Genomic DNA, 19,302 nt, shown 5'->3' on the forward strand with positions numbered 1-19,302 from the left:
TCGTGGTAATAACTATTTGGCAAATCAGTATCGTAATATCACATTATAAATAGTGGGTAGAGAGAGAGAGAGAGAGAGAGAGAGAGAGAGAGAGAGAGAAATTATGGCCCACGCCAACTCTCTCTCTCTCTCTCCCATATATAAAACCAAGCAAGAGTCCAAAATGGAGCTCATTCTCTCACACTATGAAATTCCTTTAGGCTTTACTATGCACCCACCTCAGCTTTTCTCTTTATCACTAGCCAGAGAGCACCCAAGGTCACAACACTAACTCAAATCTCTCAGCATCTTCTTTCCATTCTTTAACAGTGTTTTTTTTTTTTTTTTTCAACAAATGGACAAGGATTGGACCATTTACTTAGTAAAGCCAAAAAAATAAAAATTATCAGAGACTCGCTCACTCACTCACACGCGCACGCATATTAAGAAAAATAGCACCATCATCATCAGCACAATAAAGACTACTAGGATAATATATAGTAGCACCATCGCCACGCAAGGAAACAAAGATTTGACTCGCTATTTTAAATAAAAAAATTGGATATACATATATACCCTCCATTGCATATATATGTCAAAAAGATAACAGTTTTACTGCCTTTTCCTTAAAAACTAATAACCCAAAACAAAGGGAAAGAGAAACCTAAGCAAGAACCTGCATCCCAGCCCCCAAAAAGAAGAGAAGTTTGGTCTTTGAAGACTTGGAACTTCCTCTTCAGCCTTTTACACCAATTTTTCACTCCCTTGCCCTACAAAACATCAATTTTTTTTTTTTTTGAACTTTCACTTTCCTTTCCCTTGCATTGCCCCCATCCATCCACAACCCCATCAAAATCAATCAAATTTTAAATTAGAATCCATGATGAACCCAGTCAGAGTATGAACACAAGTGTATACATATGAATACACATTCCCAAGCACATTCCACAAAGGACCATTTACCCCACTCAGCTCAACTAAGTTCCCAAAATCGTGGGTTCGAGTCCCTAATGCCTTCTCTGCGGCGTGATTCCTCGAATGTAAGCATCTTGCATTTCTTCTCAGGCTGCCAGAAGGTATGTAAATTGTCATGTTCTAGGCAAGAAACAGCTTCCTTATACAAACTAGCCTCATTGAACTTTTTTCATATTTATTTTTCCTTGTTTTCCCCATATGGGGGTGATTTGCAATGTAAAGCACCAAGGGAAATGGTATTTTCACTCACCAGCAGGTTGTTTCTGCTCTGCCGGCTTCACCTGAACTGAGTTGGGAACAGCATGAATGTAGGGGAAGCCCCCAGAGGATTGTGCAACACCATATGGGCCAACTTGGAGAATCTGTGAGGACATACCACCTTTCATGTTGCTATTAGCCGCAACTACCTTGGCAGGATCAGAAGTGCTGGTGTTAGCTAGTGTGACTGGAGAGCACAACGACAACATCCCAGTTGAGGCCGTACCCGATGACACATTTGGCTGCTGCTGCTGTTCACGGCGGTTTCTTTGATAATACCCACTTGCAGTTGATGCAGAGGAAGTGTTATTAGTTGACTGTGCTACTTGGACTTGTTGCAAATAATTATTGTAGTACATCTGTTGGGTTGGGATCGATTGCTTTGAAAACTGCTGAGACAGCAGCTGCTGCTGCTGCTGCTGCTGTTGCTGTTGTTGTGGCAATTGAGATTTAGTTGAAGTGCTTGAATTAGAGGTGACATGGGCATTTCCAAGGATTGATGCATTCCTTCCCCCAACCGGGGATGACTTCCGGCTAGGCACTGAAGGTGAGTTCTTGGCCTGCTGAGATGACAATGTAGAAGCTTGGCCAGCTTTGTTAGCAGTAGAAGCGGAAGCAGTTGTCCTTGGGCTTCCACCAGCACTCTTTGACAGAGAAGTTGTGGGCGAGCCAACCATAATTGGCGGCGATGGAGACTGGTTGCTACTGGGAGGTTGTTGCCCTTGTGCTGTTGATGATTTCGTATTAGCCGCAAATGATATCTGCCCATGGCTTTGTTGGGTCCTACCTTGCTGCTGAGGATGGTTTTTAAGAGATGAGGAGGTTGAAGAGGACAGAGTCGGAGAAGGAACTTGGGAAGTGGTTGTCCTTACAGAATTCTTCCACTGAGGAGATTGAGTTGGGCTGCAGCTGGTTTGAACAAGGTTTTGGGGAAAAGAAGAGAGATTAGCAAACTTTGTGTTCATAGAAGACGATGAAGGAAGGTGATCCGAGTAAACACTACCATTACTCGTTGCTGGAGTTTTGCTCCGAGCCGCTGCTGCTTGATTCTGCGCAATTTGATTCTGTGCAATTTGATTCTTCTGCATCAGAATCATTTGCTGCTGTGGTTGATTCCGCTGATTCATTAGCTGCTGAGCAGCAGTAACACCGCTAATGGTGGTAGGCATAACAGAACCAGAAGCCCGTGCAGTAGCAGACCCAAGAGACCCAAGAGACCCAAGATTAAGAGGTCTTGCAGAGCTATCAACAACAGTATTGCCCGTTATTGTATCAGTCAAATCTGGCCTAGAGGAGAAAGCAATAGACTGTCCCACTATTGACTGACCCTTTCCTGGCATGGCTTTTCTTTCTTCTTCAACATTAGAAGAATCACCTCCAGTTTTTCCTTCTTCAGAAACACGGTAATTCCTCTTCTGCTGAGCGACTTGGGCGGCAGCAATATACTGATAACTTTGTCTTGTAACCTCGGGAAGGTTTTGAAGAATAGGATGATTCTGTGGAATGGTTGAGATGTCAATGCCAGGGCCGGTACTAGTACCATTAATGGAAGCAAAAGACATGGCAAAAGTTTGATGCTCCACTCCAGCCTTTAAGCCCTGCTGATGTGACTGCTGCTGCTGCTGTTGTTTCTTTTCATTATGACTACCACTTGCATTATTGGTGACACTGGCACCACCCATTGCTGCAGGGGTCATCACAGCAAAGTTAGATGGGTGTATTGGCATTGCAAAATTGGGGGGGGCATAAAAGTTCATGCTTGCCCGAGAAACACGGCTATCAGCAGTCGAGGGACTATCTTCCCCACCCATTTCAGACTCAAGTTGGCGTGCCTGATGAGGGACCTGCTGATTCTGCTGTTGCTGCTGCTGCTGCTGCCGCTGTAGTGACTGTGAAGGCTGGTTTTTGGGCGCAGGAAACCCTTGCAAATTTCCACTACTAACATTAACTCCATTGCCATGTTGCCTCTGCTGCTGATTCTGCAAGTGCTTCTGAGAAGACGAGGAACCACTGGAAATACTTGCATTCTGATGACCTTGTTGGCTTTGTTGCGATTGAGCAGGTGGTTGCTGTTGCTGCTGCTGCTGAATCTGTGAATGATGGATCATTTGAGGAGGATAGAAAGAATTGAAGAATGGCATTGCCTGACCATGGGTTGCTCTATAAGCTGGTGCACCAACATGACCCGGAATTGGGAAAGGATATGGACTATTCTGCAAAATTGCCAAATACGGAGTTTCATTCCCAGCCACATTTGCGTAGTTGAAGCTCATTGCTGGGGCTGCTGCTGCTGCCACTGCTGTTGCTGCTGCACTAACTGCAGCAGAATTTGATGTACTTGATGAAGCAGCACTACCGGCAGCAGGAGGCTTTACAGAACCAGATCGGACAGAAGCAGCTGCAACTGCTTGTTGCTGGTTCAGAGGGAAAATGAAAGTAGGACCCTGAAATTCAATACACGAGCCCCAAAATTCAAAAAACATCCACCAAAGAAGACAAGAAGAAAAATCAAAATAAATACAATTTTGGAAAAAAGAAATCATACCATGATATTATTAGGTGCTCCTGGGGGCACTGTTTGCTGAAGCAAAATCTGCTGCTTTCTCTGTGCAGCATCCACAATGTTGGCTGCTTGAGAACCTTTATTATCCTTTCCCCCAGAATGAGCTGGAAACATAGCAACACTCTGACCCTTGTCCTGGGTAGGGTTCACCACCCTACCAGCAATGTTTCCATGCAATTCAGCTGACGGAATCACATTGAGATTTCCGGGTTTAGCGCCATATATGGATGCAGAACCAGCTGCTGCAGGCCAGAAAGGATTCATTCTCGCAATTTGCTGGTGATACAGTATATTCCGAGCAATGTAGCAGTGCGTTGCACATCTTTTAGGCCTAGGTTGCGTAAAAAGCAAATTTGGAGGCTGCACAAGTTGGAAAATTTCATTAGCCAAAAACAAAATTGGTTTCTCAACAAATTTTAACATGGCAGGAGAAAACAGTACAGAAAATGACATACTTGAATAGGTGCAGGAGATACAGTGCTCCCATCCATGGATACAACTCCTGGTAATGGTGCCATATATCTGCTGATGAGAAGAGTGTCATTTCCCCAGAGAAGATTTTATCAAAAGCACTGATATACTGCTAATAACCGAAAGAGCAAGGAACACATAACAAATTAATCCGATCGTACCCCATGGGAGGAAGACCACCTGGCCACCCAGGAACAGACATTGGTAGAGGTAGAGAACTCGTTTGGGCTGAGAAAAAAAAAAAAAAAAAGTACCAAAAACCACAAAATAAGAAAAACCCAATTGGGCAAAAAATAAAGAGGTTGTTCTCCAAAAAAAACCAACCCAACAAAGAAAAAAAAAAAACCAAAAAAAGTTGAATTTACCAATTTTTTCATTGTGAGTGTGCTGTGACTGCTGCTGCAGCTTCTGAACATTATGGTGAAAGTGTGACTTGCTGTTGCCGCTAACACTAGCGGTGCCACTGTCTCTATCAGTCTTTTCCAAGTCAAGCTGAAGATCGATGTTCCTCTCCTTAGGAGCGACAACTGGCTTGTGTGATTCAGCTTCTTCTACTGCTACAATTTTGGGCTTCTCGCTTTCAACATTGACTGTCTCTTCCTTGCCTATTGTTTTCACAACCTTTTCATCTTCCTTTACCTGAGGCTTAATTTCCTAAGTGGGGGGAATAGCACAGAAGATATATTAAATTATCACTGAACAAACTTTCAAAGGTCATAAAAGAGACAGACAGACAGGCATGGGTGGCCCACACCACTCACCATTTCAACATCTGTGACCATAGCCTTAGGATCTACGGCCACAAATTCAGCCTCACCATCCCTTTCTGGTGACGATCTTGACGGAGGAGGAGCCTGCAAAACCCATCCAACCAAAATAAATAAATAAATAAATATTATAAATTAAATTAATTAAAAAAAAATCTTTTTGATATTTCGGTCTTGGAGAAACAAGATCCTCACCATCAGATCTATCTGGAACTTTTCTTCTTTGTGACTCTCTACCTCAGTTGCAGTTGAATTCCTTCATAGCAACCACGAACAAATCAGCCTCAAAACTCCTCAAATTAAAAGATACAGTGACAAAAAAAAAAAAAACCATAATTATTGATGCTCACGCTTTATTCGCTTTCGCATCGTCACGATTGTCATCCAATCTGACTACAGGAGATTCCTTCTTGGGCGACTGGGGCTCTTCTTTACTCACACCAACATCTTTATTCTCCGATTCGTTAGTCAAAGCTTTCGAATCCGATAAAACATTACTCTCTGGCTTAATTATCATCGAAGACTCTGGCTGTGCTGCCTCCAACGATGGTGGTTGTACAACTTGAGAGCTTCCCAATTCGTACGGAACTCCACCATTTTCGGCCGCAGATCCCGCGTTCTTCTCCGACGTTTCCATTTTCGTTGACTGATCCATCTCTGCCTTAGTTGTAGCCGAAATGGGACTGTTCCGGCCAGTGAAAATCGTCGGGCTTTCATCATCGTACTTCACCGGTCTTGGCTTTTTCCTCTTCGGCGCCGTCGCTTCCAATCAAACACCAATTTTTATCAGTCAATCACACCCAGATAAATAAGAAATGCAATAACAGAGCTGTAAAGGCTTTAAACTACGAACCAACGGTGGATATGGGAGTGACTGAGGAGCTAGAATTTTGAGGTAAAAGAGAAGAAGAGTGAGGTAGTGTTGAGGTTGAGTTGGAGATCGGCGAAGAGACTCTGGATTTAGCATCAGTGGATGATTTATTGGCTTCTCTGGAATCATTGGTATAGCTCTCTTGTTTTGAAAGTCCTTGTGGCTGTCTCAACATCCCATACAACACCTCTGCTATCTCTATCTCGATCTCATCCTGAGCTGCTGAAGATGACGACTTCGTCGTCGATTTCGGCGGCCGTAGTTTCGGTCCATTAGGCTTCTACAACGGTAGAAATCCCCATCAGTGAAACACAAAACCAAAGAAACAAAAGAGAATCAAAGAAAAGATTGGATGTTAGGAGTTCAGGACTCACCATCTTCTTCCGCACCGAAGCATTGGAAGAAGACGGAGAGGCCGGAGCTGGCGACGCTGCCGCCATCGACACGAGGCCGGTCTGTCTCACCGGCGATGTCGAAGCTTGCCGATGAATTTGCTCTCCACCAACAACTCCTCCTCCGCCTCCACTTCCACCAGCCCAATTTTCATGTGACCTCTTCGTTGACGCTGAAACAAACAAACAAACAAACTATCAGAATCGGAAAATCCAGAAAATCAACAACAACAAAGAACCTAAAAATAAGGCCTATTTTGACTCTTCATGAGGATTATACCAGAGCGAGCTTTTCGGGGCACCGACACGCCAATCATTTCATCGGGAGCTTTCCACGTCGGCGCTGCTCTAAAAACTTTGGCCGGCGGAGGAAAGCTCTTCCGGTGATTAGATAACGAGTTTGTTGAAGACGATAAAGGCGATGGATTCGGCGGAAGCATTCTAACAGAAGAGGCTACACCACCGCCGTTTCCTCCGCCTATTACGACTTCGTCGTCTTCGTCTTCTTCTTCGTCATTTACACTCTCTTCAGAGCTCTCGTCACCGCCATCTTCTCTATTGTTACCGTGCAATAACCTATCTCCTCGCCTCCTCTTGCTCCGACTCAACCGATCTCTATCTCGATCACGCTCTCGGTCTCTGTCGCGGTCCCGATCACGATCGCGATCTTTCTTTCCGCTACCTCCTCGATCTCTTAGCCTCGCTGTTTCTTGTAACTCTACCGGACCATCTTCCTCTGGAACAAGGAGAAAAAAAAAATTCAAAGGAAATGAATATAGGTTATCAAAATTAGCCGATTCGATGAGAAGCTTTGTTAGATCTGAGAGAAATTTACAAACCTGGTGAGTCTCTGAGACTGCTACTTCTATGTCTCCGTCTAGTTAAACCGTTTGTCGCCGCCATGGTTCCTCTCCTCGCTTCTCTGTTCCTATCCATCTTTGCTTCGTTGTTCTTCTACCGAATCAGCTATATCTACAAGATTAATCTCGTGTCTCATCACAAGAAACCGACCATAATTCGCCGGAAAATGGTTTCTCCGTCACCGGAAATCGCTGTTCGCGGTTATAAATAAACCGATTCAGTAGATTCAAAGATCTTCAACGAAGCTCTCTATTAGCAGAAAACCAAAAAAAAAAAAAAAAAGAGATCTCAGCTTCCGTTTCTCTCTCTCTCTCTCTTTCTCTCTTTCTCTCCCTCACACAGAGCTTCTCACTCTGCGTTGCCTTTCTCTTCTTTCCCTCTCTCTCTCTCTCTCTCTCTTTCTCTCTCTCTGCCTCTTTTTGTGCTCGCATATCATCATCATTTAGCTATTTCACTCACAGCCAAACCCACTCCAAAGCCTAGTGGACGGCCACGATTTGAAGCTGGCATTAATTGCACCAATCTGAGCCGTTCAAAAGGAGACATATCCAGCGGTTCTAAGTGGCTAAAACCAACATGGCAAGATCTGGATCGTCCAATCCATTGTCCCTAGGGAGGCGCTTAACCTTACCGCCACGTGTCAGCGTTATTTTCTTCCCCCGCAAGCTTCTAATGGTTTACTTCACTACCGATTTGGTGTTTAGTACTCTCCTATAATAATAACAATAAATAAATAATTTAGTATTAAATTATTTAGTTTTTTTAATTTATATATTATATTCCTTCAGAGGAGTGGGAGCAGTTTTTTAAAATGTTAATAAATGATGTCGTGACCGGCTATTACCGGTTGCAGAGACCTTGGTAAAAGCAACATGACGATCACAAGGAATCTAGGTGACCGAAGAAAATATCGTTCCAACCGGTCAAAATTCATTATTTCGGTTCCACGTTTGTATTTTACAATTTATTATTAAGGGATGACGATAAATTGAAAAAATATATATTATAAATATATTTCCCAAAAAAATTGACAATTTGGACCCACCTGGAAAGTGACCCCAAATTGCCATCCAGTGCACGAGATCTTCTCATTTCCAGTAAGATGGACTTTATCCACCGTTGGATTTGATCTGACGTGGCGATAGGCTTTCTAACTAAACAAACCCCGAGGCTAGATTCCCAACAAACAAGCAAGTCCGACGTGGCACCCGAACCTAACGAGGGTCGGGCGTGTCGATCACCGAGCCAAGAGATCTTGGCCGTACTTTTGATCTGATCCAACGGCTGATATTGGGCTCTAAGCGGGGTGAACTCTAGTCACGGTCACGGAACTTCCGAGAACTGTGGGTCCCACTTTTAGCTGCCGATCTAGAAATTATTTCCTCGCGTTGGCCTATTGTCACGTTCGTGATATGTGGCAACGGATGGTGACGTGTCTTGGGCCCCACTCTTTATTTTTTATAAAAATAAAAATATTAAAAAAAACTAATCGCTCGGTCAAATTTTACAGCGCAGTTAAAAAAAAAAAAAAAAAAATTTAAATTGTTTAAAAAGTGTGTAACCAAAAAAGCAAGTAAACAGTCTCTTTTTATTTTTTTCCGGCTTTTACTCCACGCGCTTATGGCGGAGTTCACATTTTTGTGTGTTTTTCGGGTACACTGACTTTCTTGAAGTGTGTACAGCGTGGCAATGTCATTTTCTTTACGTGTCAGATCGAGGATTGGACACGTGTTATTAGTCACTTGCTTATTCTTCGCCTTGTATCTTGTTTATTCGCTACCCTTCCCACTTCCTGACAAGCCAGTAAATATCTTTTGCTATATAGATAGGGAAAGCTAAACTAACATTGCTATTCAAAAAGTTGAACTACGACAGCCGATACTATTGCTTCACGTGTCCGCGAATAACCTCTATTATCAATTTTACGTCTCCAAAAGAAAATAAAAAGGGTAAAAAACTTAATTAGCTCAACTTTTTCCCATTCTTTCAATTATTAATTTTATAATTAAATAAGAAATATAAGATTCTGACATTTTTTATATCAAAAACTAATTCACATTTTAATTTGATAATAAAACATAATTATAAAGTTCAACCCTATTCTTATGTGTGGAGGAAGGATCATAAAGGTAGGATCGAGCCTATGAATACTGTTGCAAAATACTTAACATAGTCCTCGCTTTCGTCCAAACTCATTTTGAAGAAATCTCCTCTAACATTGAAATGCCTTATCTAATTACTAAAGGTGTCCAGTAGCGAGACTAATTTTCAAACAATAAACTAACTATTTTGTCACCATGTTTGATTATCCGAACAGAACACTATTGTTTTCGAGACTTAAAAGATTTATAACAAGGCAAATTGAAGTTTGATACTAATTTTTAAACAAAATAAGTAAAGGAAAAAAAAAAAAAAAAAAAAAGGTGGGATTGGTGATTAATTATTAGCACGGCCTAGTCGTTTTATCTTTTTAGTAGATAAAGTAATAGAGTTTGGGAGACTGGTGTGTCCACGTCAGACGAGGCCCACACAAAAATGGTTGACCCACCATAATGGATCCTTTTCTCCTCCTTTTGTCGCTTGCAATGAGTTTTTTTTCATTCCCTCGCAAAACGCAATTCAGTGTCAAAAAGCTTTTTATAAAAAAAAACAAAAACAAAAACAAAATTTTTTTGCCTCACTATCATGAAATCTTCAAGAAATGCCACGTGTACAATCAGTTGCTACGTCATCGCTTGCCTCCGTGGCTTTCTTTATGACCGTATACTTGGCTCTAGTTCTAGCGGTCTAGAGACCCATCTAATTTTTTATTAAAAAAAATAAAAGTAAAAAAAAAAAACAATTTTTAAAGTAAATAGAGTTCAATCTGTATTATTATTACTTTAATGGGAGTAAAAACAATTCTGAAACCCGTATGTATTTTAATTTTTAAAGTATTTAGTTTAATGAATTTTATATTTACACGTCTTCTTTTGGAGGAATTTTTTTTTTTTGATGAACACTTTTGGAGGAATATATATTATTATACTATCACAACCTATTATATTGATTATCAAAATAAAATTAATATTCTATTGACATGATATTGTAAATAAATGAGTACTAATTAAATAGTGTTTCAAATTTTATTTTAACGTTTTTCAACTCAAAATTTTTAGAAATTCTGTCGTCTTTGTTGGGGTAGGGCCGTAGGGGCAATGCAACATTGCCAACTTTGATAAGGCAGACCCCTGAAACAATAAATCTAGTCACATTTTCTTCGCACCAAAAAAAAAAAAAATACATACATGCATGTGCGTGTACACATATATATATATATATAAAAATAGTGATAAAAAAAAAAAAAGTTTTTAATTGTTTATGTGGCATGTTCTGATTGCTTTTTTATGCCCATTTGGCATCATATTTTGAAACCTCTTTTTTTTCTTTTTTCTTTTTTTCTAAGCACATCTTTTAAACCTCAATTTTTTTGAGTTGATGCTTTTTCAGAAAAATAATTTCAAAAATCTGATATAATAAATAATTATGTTGTACCAAAATAAAAATTTTGTGAATAATTAGCTCATGAGTCCATACGAAAGTGGTGTTGTTCTAACTTCTAATCAAAACTTGGCATCTTAACAATTTCTTGAACAAAATTTGCAAAAATTTTATGTACATAACATTACTCATCATGAAAAAGTCTTTTTTAATTTAATAATAAACATGAATTTGCCACTTAATAAAAAAATTAAAATACAAAGTACAACCCTTAGGCAGGAGTAGTTTTAGTATTTAATGTGTGAGTTTGTTTTTAATCTAGTCATCTAAGATACCACCTTATTTTTTTTCATCTTTGAATATTCACTCAAAGTTTTTCTTCAATCTTTATAAAACATTTATTTGTTGATCTTCTAGTTAAGGATGGCAAGTCCAGGTATTTCTCATGATGGCATATCCCTTGTGCTCCTTACGAAAGTGGTGTTGTTCTAATCAAAACTTGGCACCTTAACAATTTCTTGAACAAAATTTGCAAAAATTTTATGTACACTAGAGCAGGAGCTTTTCTATTTTTTGAATAAGAGTTAATTTAGAGCATTTATTATAATTTGGGATTACTATATTTTTCAATCACAAAAAAAAAAATAAAAAAACTAGGGGTGTGATGAGTATTATGTGTGGTGAAATAATTTTTCATCACACCCTGGGTTTTTTTTTTTTGTGATTGAAAAATGTTGTAATCCCAAATTATAATAAATTTTTTAAATTAACTCTTACCCAAAAAATAGAAGAGTCTCTGAGCGCGTGCTCAGAGGCTAGTTTATTTATATTGCCAAGGGGAGACTCGGATCACAGCAGGACAGATGACGCCCAGCAGTACAACATCGTTTCATGTGCTAGGGTTTGGTCTTGGTCTTGGGCTTAGGAAGGATGTGATGTGGTTTTATTGCAAATGGATTTAAGATCAGCATAATTTTAGACGGTTGGGTTCAGGTCGGGTCAACAAAGGGTTTAGGTGAAAACCGAATCATTTTGAATAGATTGTGAGTGAATTGGATCAATTGCATTTTGAATCAAGTTAATTTGTATATTGTCACTATGTTATTTTTTAGGGGAAGATAAAGCCCTATAGCTGATATAATCTTAGCATGTTTGGTTTAAGGTGTTGCCTTACTATTGTATATCATCCAATATAATCTTAGCATGTTTGGTTTAGAAAATGTTTATTTTATAATCCATTAATATTACACATTTGCGAGCGACTGATACAACCAAAAATGTCATGAGGCTAGCTAGAAAAAATCAACACCAAAATTTCATTGAAAATTTGAAATCATATGTTTGTGTGTGAATGTGTTCATTTTTTGTGGCTAGCCTCACGACATTTTTGGTTTTATTAGTCATTCAAAAATGTGTAATATTAATGGACAAACATGTAAACTTCATCTGAGGATAAATAGAAAATTATAACATTAAAACAAAAAAAAAAGCCTCATCACATGCGCTCCTATTCTACAAATATCATCCAAAATTTGTGTTGCTTCTAATGTGAATGTTAATAGATAAATTTTGGAAACCTTAATATAATTAAAATTATAAAGTGTAGAAGATTGTTCAAACTGGGTTTGTGATTAAAAAATATGGGTTTGTGATTGAAAAATATAAAGCAGCAGTTCAATATTGTCATTTACTTCATTTTTAGATCTCTCTGTTAATGTGGCCCAACTTCCTAACAAAAATTACCTTGTAACATGTGGAGACTCCTAAAGAATGAGGGGTCCTGGTTAACTTGTTAAAGAACATCAGCAGCATAAATCTTGTTTTTTTTATTAAAAAAAAATCACCCACCATACATATGCAAAAGTCAAAAATTTCAAAATAAACATGCAAAGGTAAATAGAAGCATAGATATAAGATTCGGAATTGACAAATAAATAATTTCCCTCTTCATTTCAAAAGTAAAATAAAATAAAAATGATAAAGAAGCGAACATCATAGGTACAGTGTAATTACACATTCAAAAAAGAATTTAATTATTTAATTGTTGATTTCCATGATTCAAATGTAATTACACATTCTTTCTCAAAAAATAAAAAATGTAATTACACATTCAAAATTAAGTGGCTCAAATGTGAAACATGAGTAAGAAAAGGAAATGTAAAAGTTTGGTAACTTCTTCATAAAATCTTGGGGGTTCATGCAATCTTAACACTTTCGTTTGGCTAAAATCCTAGATTGGCATCAGTCATCAATCTATCAAGGTCGCTTTATAGTACTTTCAGTTGAAACACATATCTGGAAACCACAATGTGAATGGAATAAGGATGTTATTGTCTTTCTCAAGAGTTTTTGGTCCAAACAAAGTAAAAGAAAATTTTTGATAGAAAATTTGAATAGATTGAACAGTGCAAACATACCTTTTAGTACATGTTTTCTAATAGTGATAATGCCCGTTCATCCTTATCCACCAATTTGAAACCAAAATCCTTTCATTCAAAATGGCATGCAAAACGAATTAGATCAAATTAGACTCCATAAAACTATTTCATAAAAGTAGAAGGAAGAAAAGCAAATATCATAGGAAATAGGAATGAGATCAAACTTGCCAGCACTCTTGAAAGCATAAGAGATTTCGCAAATTGGCAAAGGAAATGATGATCATAAGGGTTACAAAATCACAGCTTAGACTCTTGAAATCAACATCATTAACAATTTAAACGATGCAATTAGAATGGAGGAAGTTTAAATAATAGACTCTTTTTTTTAATAAAGTTAATTGATTTTTTTTTTTTTTTTTTGCAATAACAGTCGATGTGTGTGTTTTTTATTTTTTATTTTTATCAATTATCATGGCAGATATATTCACAAACAAACATGTGTTTGTTTTAATTTAATTTTTTTTATAAATGGATAAAGCAATTTGAAAACCATCAAGAGAGTGGTCATATTTTGTAGGCAATATTTTAGTACAAGTTCGACATGAATTTTTATCTGACTATCATTTACTTTTGTCTCTACTTAAACCTAGGGGTGTAAGGGTATTTTGGAACAAAAAAAATCTGTTTCAAACAGGAGAAGCCCCTTACTCATCACGAAAATGTCTTTTTTAATTTAATAATAAACATGAATTTGCCACTTAATAAAAAAATTAAAATACAAAGTAAAACCTTTAGGCAGGAGTAGTTTTAGTATTTAACGTGTGAGTTTGTTTTTAATCTAGTCATCTAAGATACCACCTTATTTTTTTTCATCTTTGAATATTCACCCAAAAATTTTCTTCAATCTTTATAAAACATTTATTTGTTGATCTTCTAGTTAAGGATGGCAAGTCCAGGTATTTCTCCTGATGGCATATCCCTTGTGCTCCTTACACATTCCTTATTTGCTCATATGTTCCCTTCTCTATATTCTTATTGAAAAATAGATGCTCCTGTTCTCTATGTTTATATTTTGACATAATGCCTCCCGTATAACCATATATAGAATATAGTATTTTTTTTTTCTGACTTCTCTTGTCACCCAACAAAATATCAAACCATTGACCAAAAAAAAATGAGATACTTGGGCCTCCACATATAGAGAAATCAAGAATTTTTTGCTCTTGCTCAACCTTTGAAGTAAAGTATAGTACCCCGCTACACATAGCAATAACTCATATAGAAAAGAGGGTCACCTTGGCGAAGTCTCCTTATAAGAGTAATCTCGATCTTTTGTTCTCAATTTGTTATAACAATATATGTCATAGTTGTTAGACATTTCATAAATCTCTCGAAATTCATATGCTTCCCTTTTTCAATTTATTTCCAATTCATATTATTCACTACCTCTCAAGCTGCCATAATATATTGTTTGTTATTAGTATTTTGGGATAGAAGTAATTTTAGTCTCAAAGATCATTTATAAAAGTTTATCTAATCTATTGGCCCATAATTTTGAAATTGTTTTATAAATCACATTGCAGAAATTTATTGTCATGTACTCTGTTCAGAAAGATAAATCTCAATCAATAATATCACACCCTACAATATGCTAAAAAAATAATAGAAATGGTAGACAAATCATCAAGCACCTTCGATTTTTGTGGGTTGAATTTGGATGATAGCCTAAGCAACCTCTTTATCTCTGAACTCCTACAAAAGCTCTGCATTCATATCATCTATGACATCTCTATCCACCATAACTAGCAGATGATCAATACGCTAAGGTTAGGAAGAAGTATAGTTGATTCTTAATTATTAACAATATCTTGCTTTCCCTTTTTTTTTTTTTTTTTGAAAGGTCTTGCTTGCCCTTTTCATTTGTTTGTCACACTCCCATTCGCTCAGAAACCTTTTTTTAGTGAATCATTTCTTCATTCTGAGTTGACATTAGACTTTCTCAAAGCTTGTTTGATCATGTTAGAATAATATTTAAGTATTAAATTTATTGTTTTCTATTAACTTAAACTTTTTAGAATATTTCATAATATAGTTTATTATGGTATTAATTGGAGCATATGGTTATGAGCTCAAATCTTATTGTTGCTCCATCTCCAATTAAAAAATTTACAAGTTGGGCTCCACTAAGTTTGGACCCACCCATGAGATAAAACTATAGACTAATGATCAAATTATTAAATTCAATATTTCCTAGAATAATGGTCAAGTGATTAAATTCATTGTTTCTTATCTGCAATTAGTAATTTATCATATTAAAATAATAATAATTAAATGATAGATTACCAAATTCCATTGTTTATTGTCATAATGCCTTTGTAGATTTACTATTTTTTTTTCTATATAGTTTCCTTTATCCCAGCATGCTTCATCCACATAGCCTCAAACTTGAATCCCAGCTACCTTATTTGACTTGACTTAGCTATCCTAAAATGATTATTCACAACAATAGTTACCTATATATAATAAGTTATACGATCCAAATCAATCTATTACATTATTGATTTAGGATTAGCAAAGATCCATACAATTACGATATCACCATTTTTAAAAAATCAAATTTAATAGTTAAAATTTTCACATGTTGGGCTCCACTTATTAGGGACAGTTCGGACCTACATGTGAGATGAAATTATAAAATAATGATCAAATTATTAAACAATATTTCCTAGAATAATGGTCAAGCAATTAAATTTATTGTTTCCTATCTACAATTAGTAATATATCATGTTAAAATAATATTAATTAAATGATAGTGTGGGGACCCGAGGACCAATGATGGGAAGGCTGTTGTCAACCACTTAATGCGGAGGAACAAGTGAGACTTTACAAGAAACTTCCCACAAAGATCTCGTTTATCCCCTGAGACACCCATCTTCACCTATTATATCTCTCAAGGACGCTCTGTCACTTCCCCTTGTCTCCTCGGACCACCTCACTCCTTGGGCCGTGGATGCTCCTTCAAGAGGAACAATTGAAAGGTACAACTGTGCTTCCCATTTTCGGTCCTTGGGTCCCCACAATTGCCCCTAAAACCTTGCTATTTTCATTGAGGTAAAAATTAAGGTTTTAGTAGTACTACCACAATCCTTACGTGCCAAACGCGTTCCCATATGGTAACGTCTCTTCATTTGTCATTAGCATGCTCCTGCCTCTTCTGTCTCCACATCCACCACATTCACTAGGTCTGGCTATTTTTGCCGTTTCTTCGTAGTTGGTGTAGTGGACGAAGTAATGGCAAGCTGGGCCAAGGAAGAGGTAGGGGCAGAGCCAGGGTCCATTGAAGGTTGAGGGGGGTTGGGGGCCAGGCGCAAGGCTGAGGGGTAATACACTTTATCAAGAGCCCTAAGCTCTGATTCAGTATCAACTCCAGCTGCGGTGAGGGCTTGGCCCCATACGTAAGGCAAAAGGCTCGAGCAATGTCCCTGAGTTGGGCAGTTAGACTTTGGGCAGTCTTAGTCATGCCCGCGTCATAGGCCGCCTGCTCGGCCTTAGTCTTCTCGGCGTCCTTAGCCACCAGCTGCTTTTGCAGTTGTTTAAGCTCCACCATGGTTAAGGCCAACTTGTTTTCAGTCTTCTTTTGAGCCTTTAGAGACTCTGCACTTGTTTTTTGAAACTGGACAAGGCAGCTTTAGCATTTTTTCAAGACCTCTCTACCTCGGTCAGTTGGGTGAAGGTCTCTTTAAGCTTTTGATCAGCCTCGGCATGGGCCCTTTCAACTACTTCCAGCTTGCCTTCAGCCATACGAGCCGAATCTAGAGTGTGGTCTACCCATTCTTCGGCTACGAAGGCTGCTTGTACAGACTATAAGATTGATACAAGTTAGTGTTCATATGTGTGTTATTTTAGTTCATGAAAAGAGGGAAGTGATAATATACCTTAGCCAGGTCTCTCTTTAGAGACAAGAAGACCTCACTTTTCCTAAAAGACCTGTGCTCCTGCATGTCCTTGGGTAGACAGAGAGCTTTCTTTAGACACTCCAATTCCATTATGAATTGTCATAATGCCTTTGCAGATTTACCATTTTTTTTTCTCTATAGTTTCCTCTAGCCCCACATGCGTCATCCATATAGCCTCAAAATTGAATCCCAAATGCCTTATTTGGCTTGTCTTAGCTATCCTAAAATGATTATTCACAACAATAGTTACCTATATTTATTAAGTTATATGATTCAAATCAATCTATTACATTATTGATTTAGTATTAGCGAAGATCCATACAATTAGAATATCATCTTTTTCTTTTCTTTAAATAAAATTTAATGGTTGAAATTTTCACATATTGGGCTCCACTTATTAGGAGAGTACAAACTTTGAACCCACACGTGAGACAAAATTATAGAATAATGATCAAATTATTATAATTAATATTTCCTAAAATAATGGTCAAGCAATTAAATTCATTTTTTCCTACCTGCAATCAATAATTTATCATGTTAAAATAATAATAATTAAATGGTAGATTACCAAATTCCATTGTGAATTGTTATAACACCCTCTTAGATTTACAATTTTCTTTCTATATGGTTTCTTCTATCCCTGCATGTCTCATCCACATAGCCTCAAACTTGAATCCTAACTGCCTTCTTTGGCTTGTCTTAGCTATCCTAAAATGATTATTCACAACAATAGTTACCTATATATAATAAGTTATATGATCCAAATCGATCTATTACATTATTGATTTAGGATTAGCAAAGATCCATACAATTAGGATATCACTTTTTTTTTCTCTTTAAATAAAATTTATGATGAATGTTATTCGACCATAATATAGTTAATAATGTATCCTAACGCTTCATTTGAGAGTTTATAAATAAACAATAGAATAGTATTTGCCAAAATACTAGCTTAAATAGTAGAAGTCGTTGCTAATAAGCCCGATGTTTTTATTTGTAGTTATTGCTAAGGCACCAAATAATTTTTGCTATAGTCAGGTTCAAACTTCTGATTTTTTAATTAACTACAAGAAACTTTATCATATTTTTTAGAATTATAAACTTTATTATTTTAGCTAACTAGAACCCATATACTTAGAGCAGCCACATCAATGGTTGCAAAAGTTTGTAAAATACAAAAAAATGCTTAATTTTGCACATTCTAACCCAAAAAAAAAAAAAAACACTCACATTAGTCCTTGCAAAAGTGTGCAAATATACACAATTGCTACAGTAACCGTGCATATGCACGGTTACTATAGCTTTTCTATACATTATTTTAATATTTTTTCTCTCATCTCACATTCTTTCTTCCCCTGACTCTCTTTCTCTCTCCGACTCATAATCTCTGCAACTGATTACCCCCACCGCCAACCACACAGACCCAGCACCAGCACCCACATCACTACAACTCAGCACTGCCAAACACCACCACCGCAACCCAGCATCACCAACCATCACCACCACAACACGGACACACCACAAAATCAACCAAAAATCAAACAAATCCACACACAGTCACACCACAAAATCAATCAAAAATCAAACACACCCACACATAGACATAGAAACAGAGACAGAGAGAGCATTTTTGTGAACTTGTGGTTGTGGGTCGACTGGAACAGTGATTATGGATCATAAATCGGTGCTTTGATTGTGGATCGTTGCATGTGTATCATTGATCGTTGCATGTGGATCATTAATCGTTGATCGTGGATCGATGGATCATGGATTGGTGATTGGAGAGACGATTTCGTCACCATCGCCACATGTGGATCGGTGATGTGGATAGGCGCTAGCGGTGTAGATAGGTGCTTGTGGATCGACGGAGATCAGTGGTGCTTATGGGTTTTGATGGTAGTTGTGCTTGTGATGGAGTGTTGATCTAACTGTGAGAGAAAGAAGAAGAAAGAAGAGGCAGAAAAAGAAAGAGGAAACAACAGGTAGATAAGGAAAAAGAAAGAAGAAGAAAGAAGAGGAAGAATAAGAAAAGAGAAATGACGGAGTAGAATAGGATAAAATAATATTAAAAGAAGAATACAAAAATATTATTTATATAAAATAGTGTATAATAGATGGACTGATGTTGGTGTTTTGTAAAAGTGACGGTGTAAAATAGAAAAAGTAGGTTTTTTATTATTTTAAAATAGACAGAATCTTTCAGAGAAACTGATGCGATTACTCCCTCAAATACCAATGTTTTGCAACTTGTGCTTCACTTGGTGTGTTATGTGCCGTAATTATGGTGAGTATACTCAGTAAAATATAATAAAATGTACAATCAAAGTCAAACCCTAGACCATTTTTTTTAG

The 19,302-nt window shown here is 37.4% G+C and overlaps 1 protein-coding gene across 8 annotated transcripts; it reads right to left on the reverse strand.

Moving 5' to 3' along the window:
- Positions 1-500: 500 nt before the first annotated feature.
- On the reverse strand, positions 501-7,572 carry LOC142624765 (protein TIME FOR COFFEE). 8 transcript variants are annotated; one of them, XM_075798514.1, is made up of 13 exons: positions 7,116-7,572; positions 6,557-7,012; positions 6,259-6,449; positions 5,867-6,164; positions 5,364-5,775; positions 5,209-5,269; positions 5,008-5,100; positions 4,612-4,900; positions 4,408-4,474; positions 4,231-4,300; positions 3,758-4,135; positions 1,205-3,656; positions 501-1,045 (listed from the first exon to the last, which is right to left on the reverse strand). In XM_075798514.1, exons 1-13 carry the CDS (start codon positions 7,210-7,212, stop codon positions 1,041-1,043), a joined length of 4,869 nt encoding a protein of 1,622 aa, XP_075654629.1. In that variant the 5' UTR covers positions 7,213-7,572; the 3' UTR covers positions 501-1,040. The 8 variants fall into 8 exon arrangements, with proteins under 8 accessions (XP_075654629.1, XP_075654634.1, XP_075654633.1 ...); XM_075798519.1 differs by lacking the exon at positions 501-1,045 and having other exon boundaries at positions 1,129-3,656; positions 5,867-6,161; positions 6,349-6,449; XM_075798518.1 differs by lacking the exon at positions 501-1,045 and having other exon boundaries at positions 1,129-3,656; positions 4,231-4,297; positions 6,349-6,449.
- Between the last annotated feature and the right edge of the window lie 11,730 nt (positions 7,573-19,302).

The sequence above is a fragment of the Castanea sativa genome, chromosome 2 (assembly GCF_040712315.1).
Source record: "Castanea sativa cultivar Marrone di Chiusa Pesio chromosome 2, ASM4071231v1".
Lineage (NCBI taxonomy): Eukaryota > Viridiplantae > Streptophyta > Magnoliopsida > Fagales > Fagaceae > Castanea > Castanea sativa.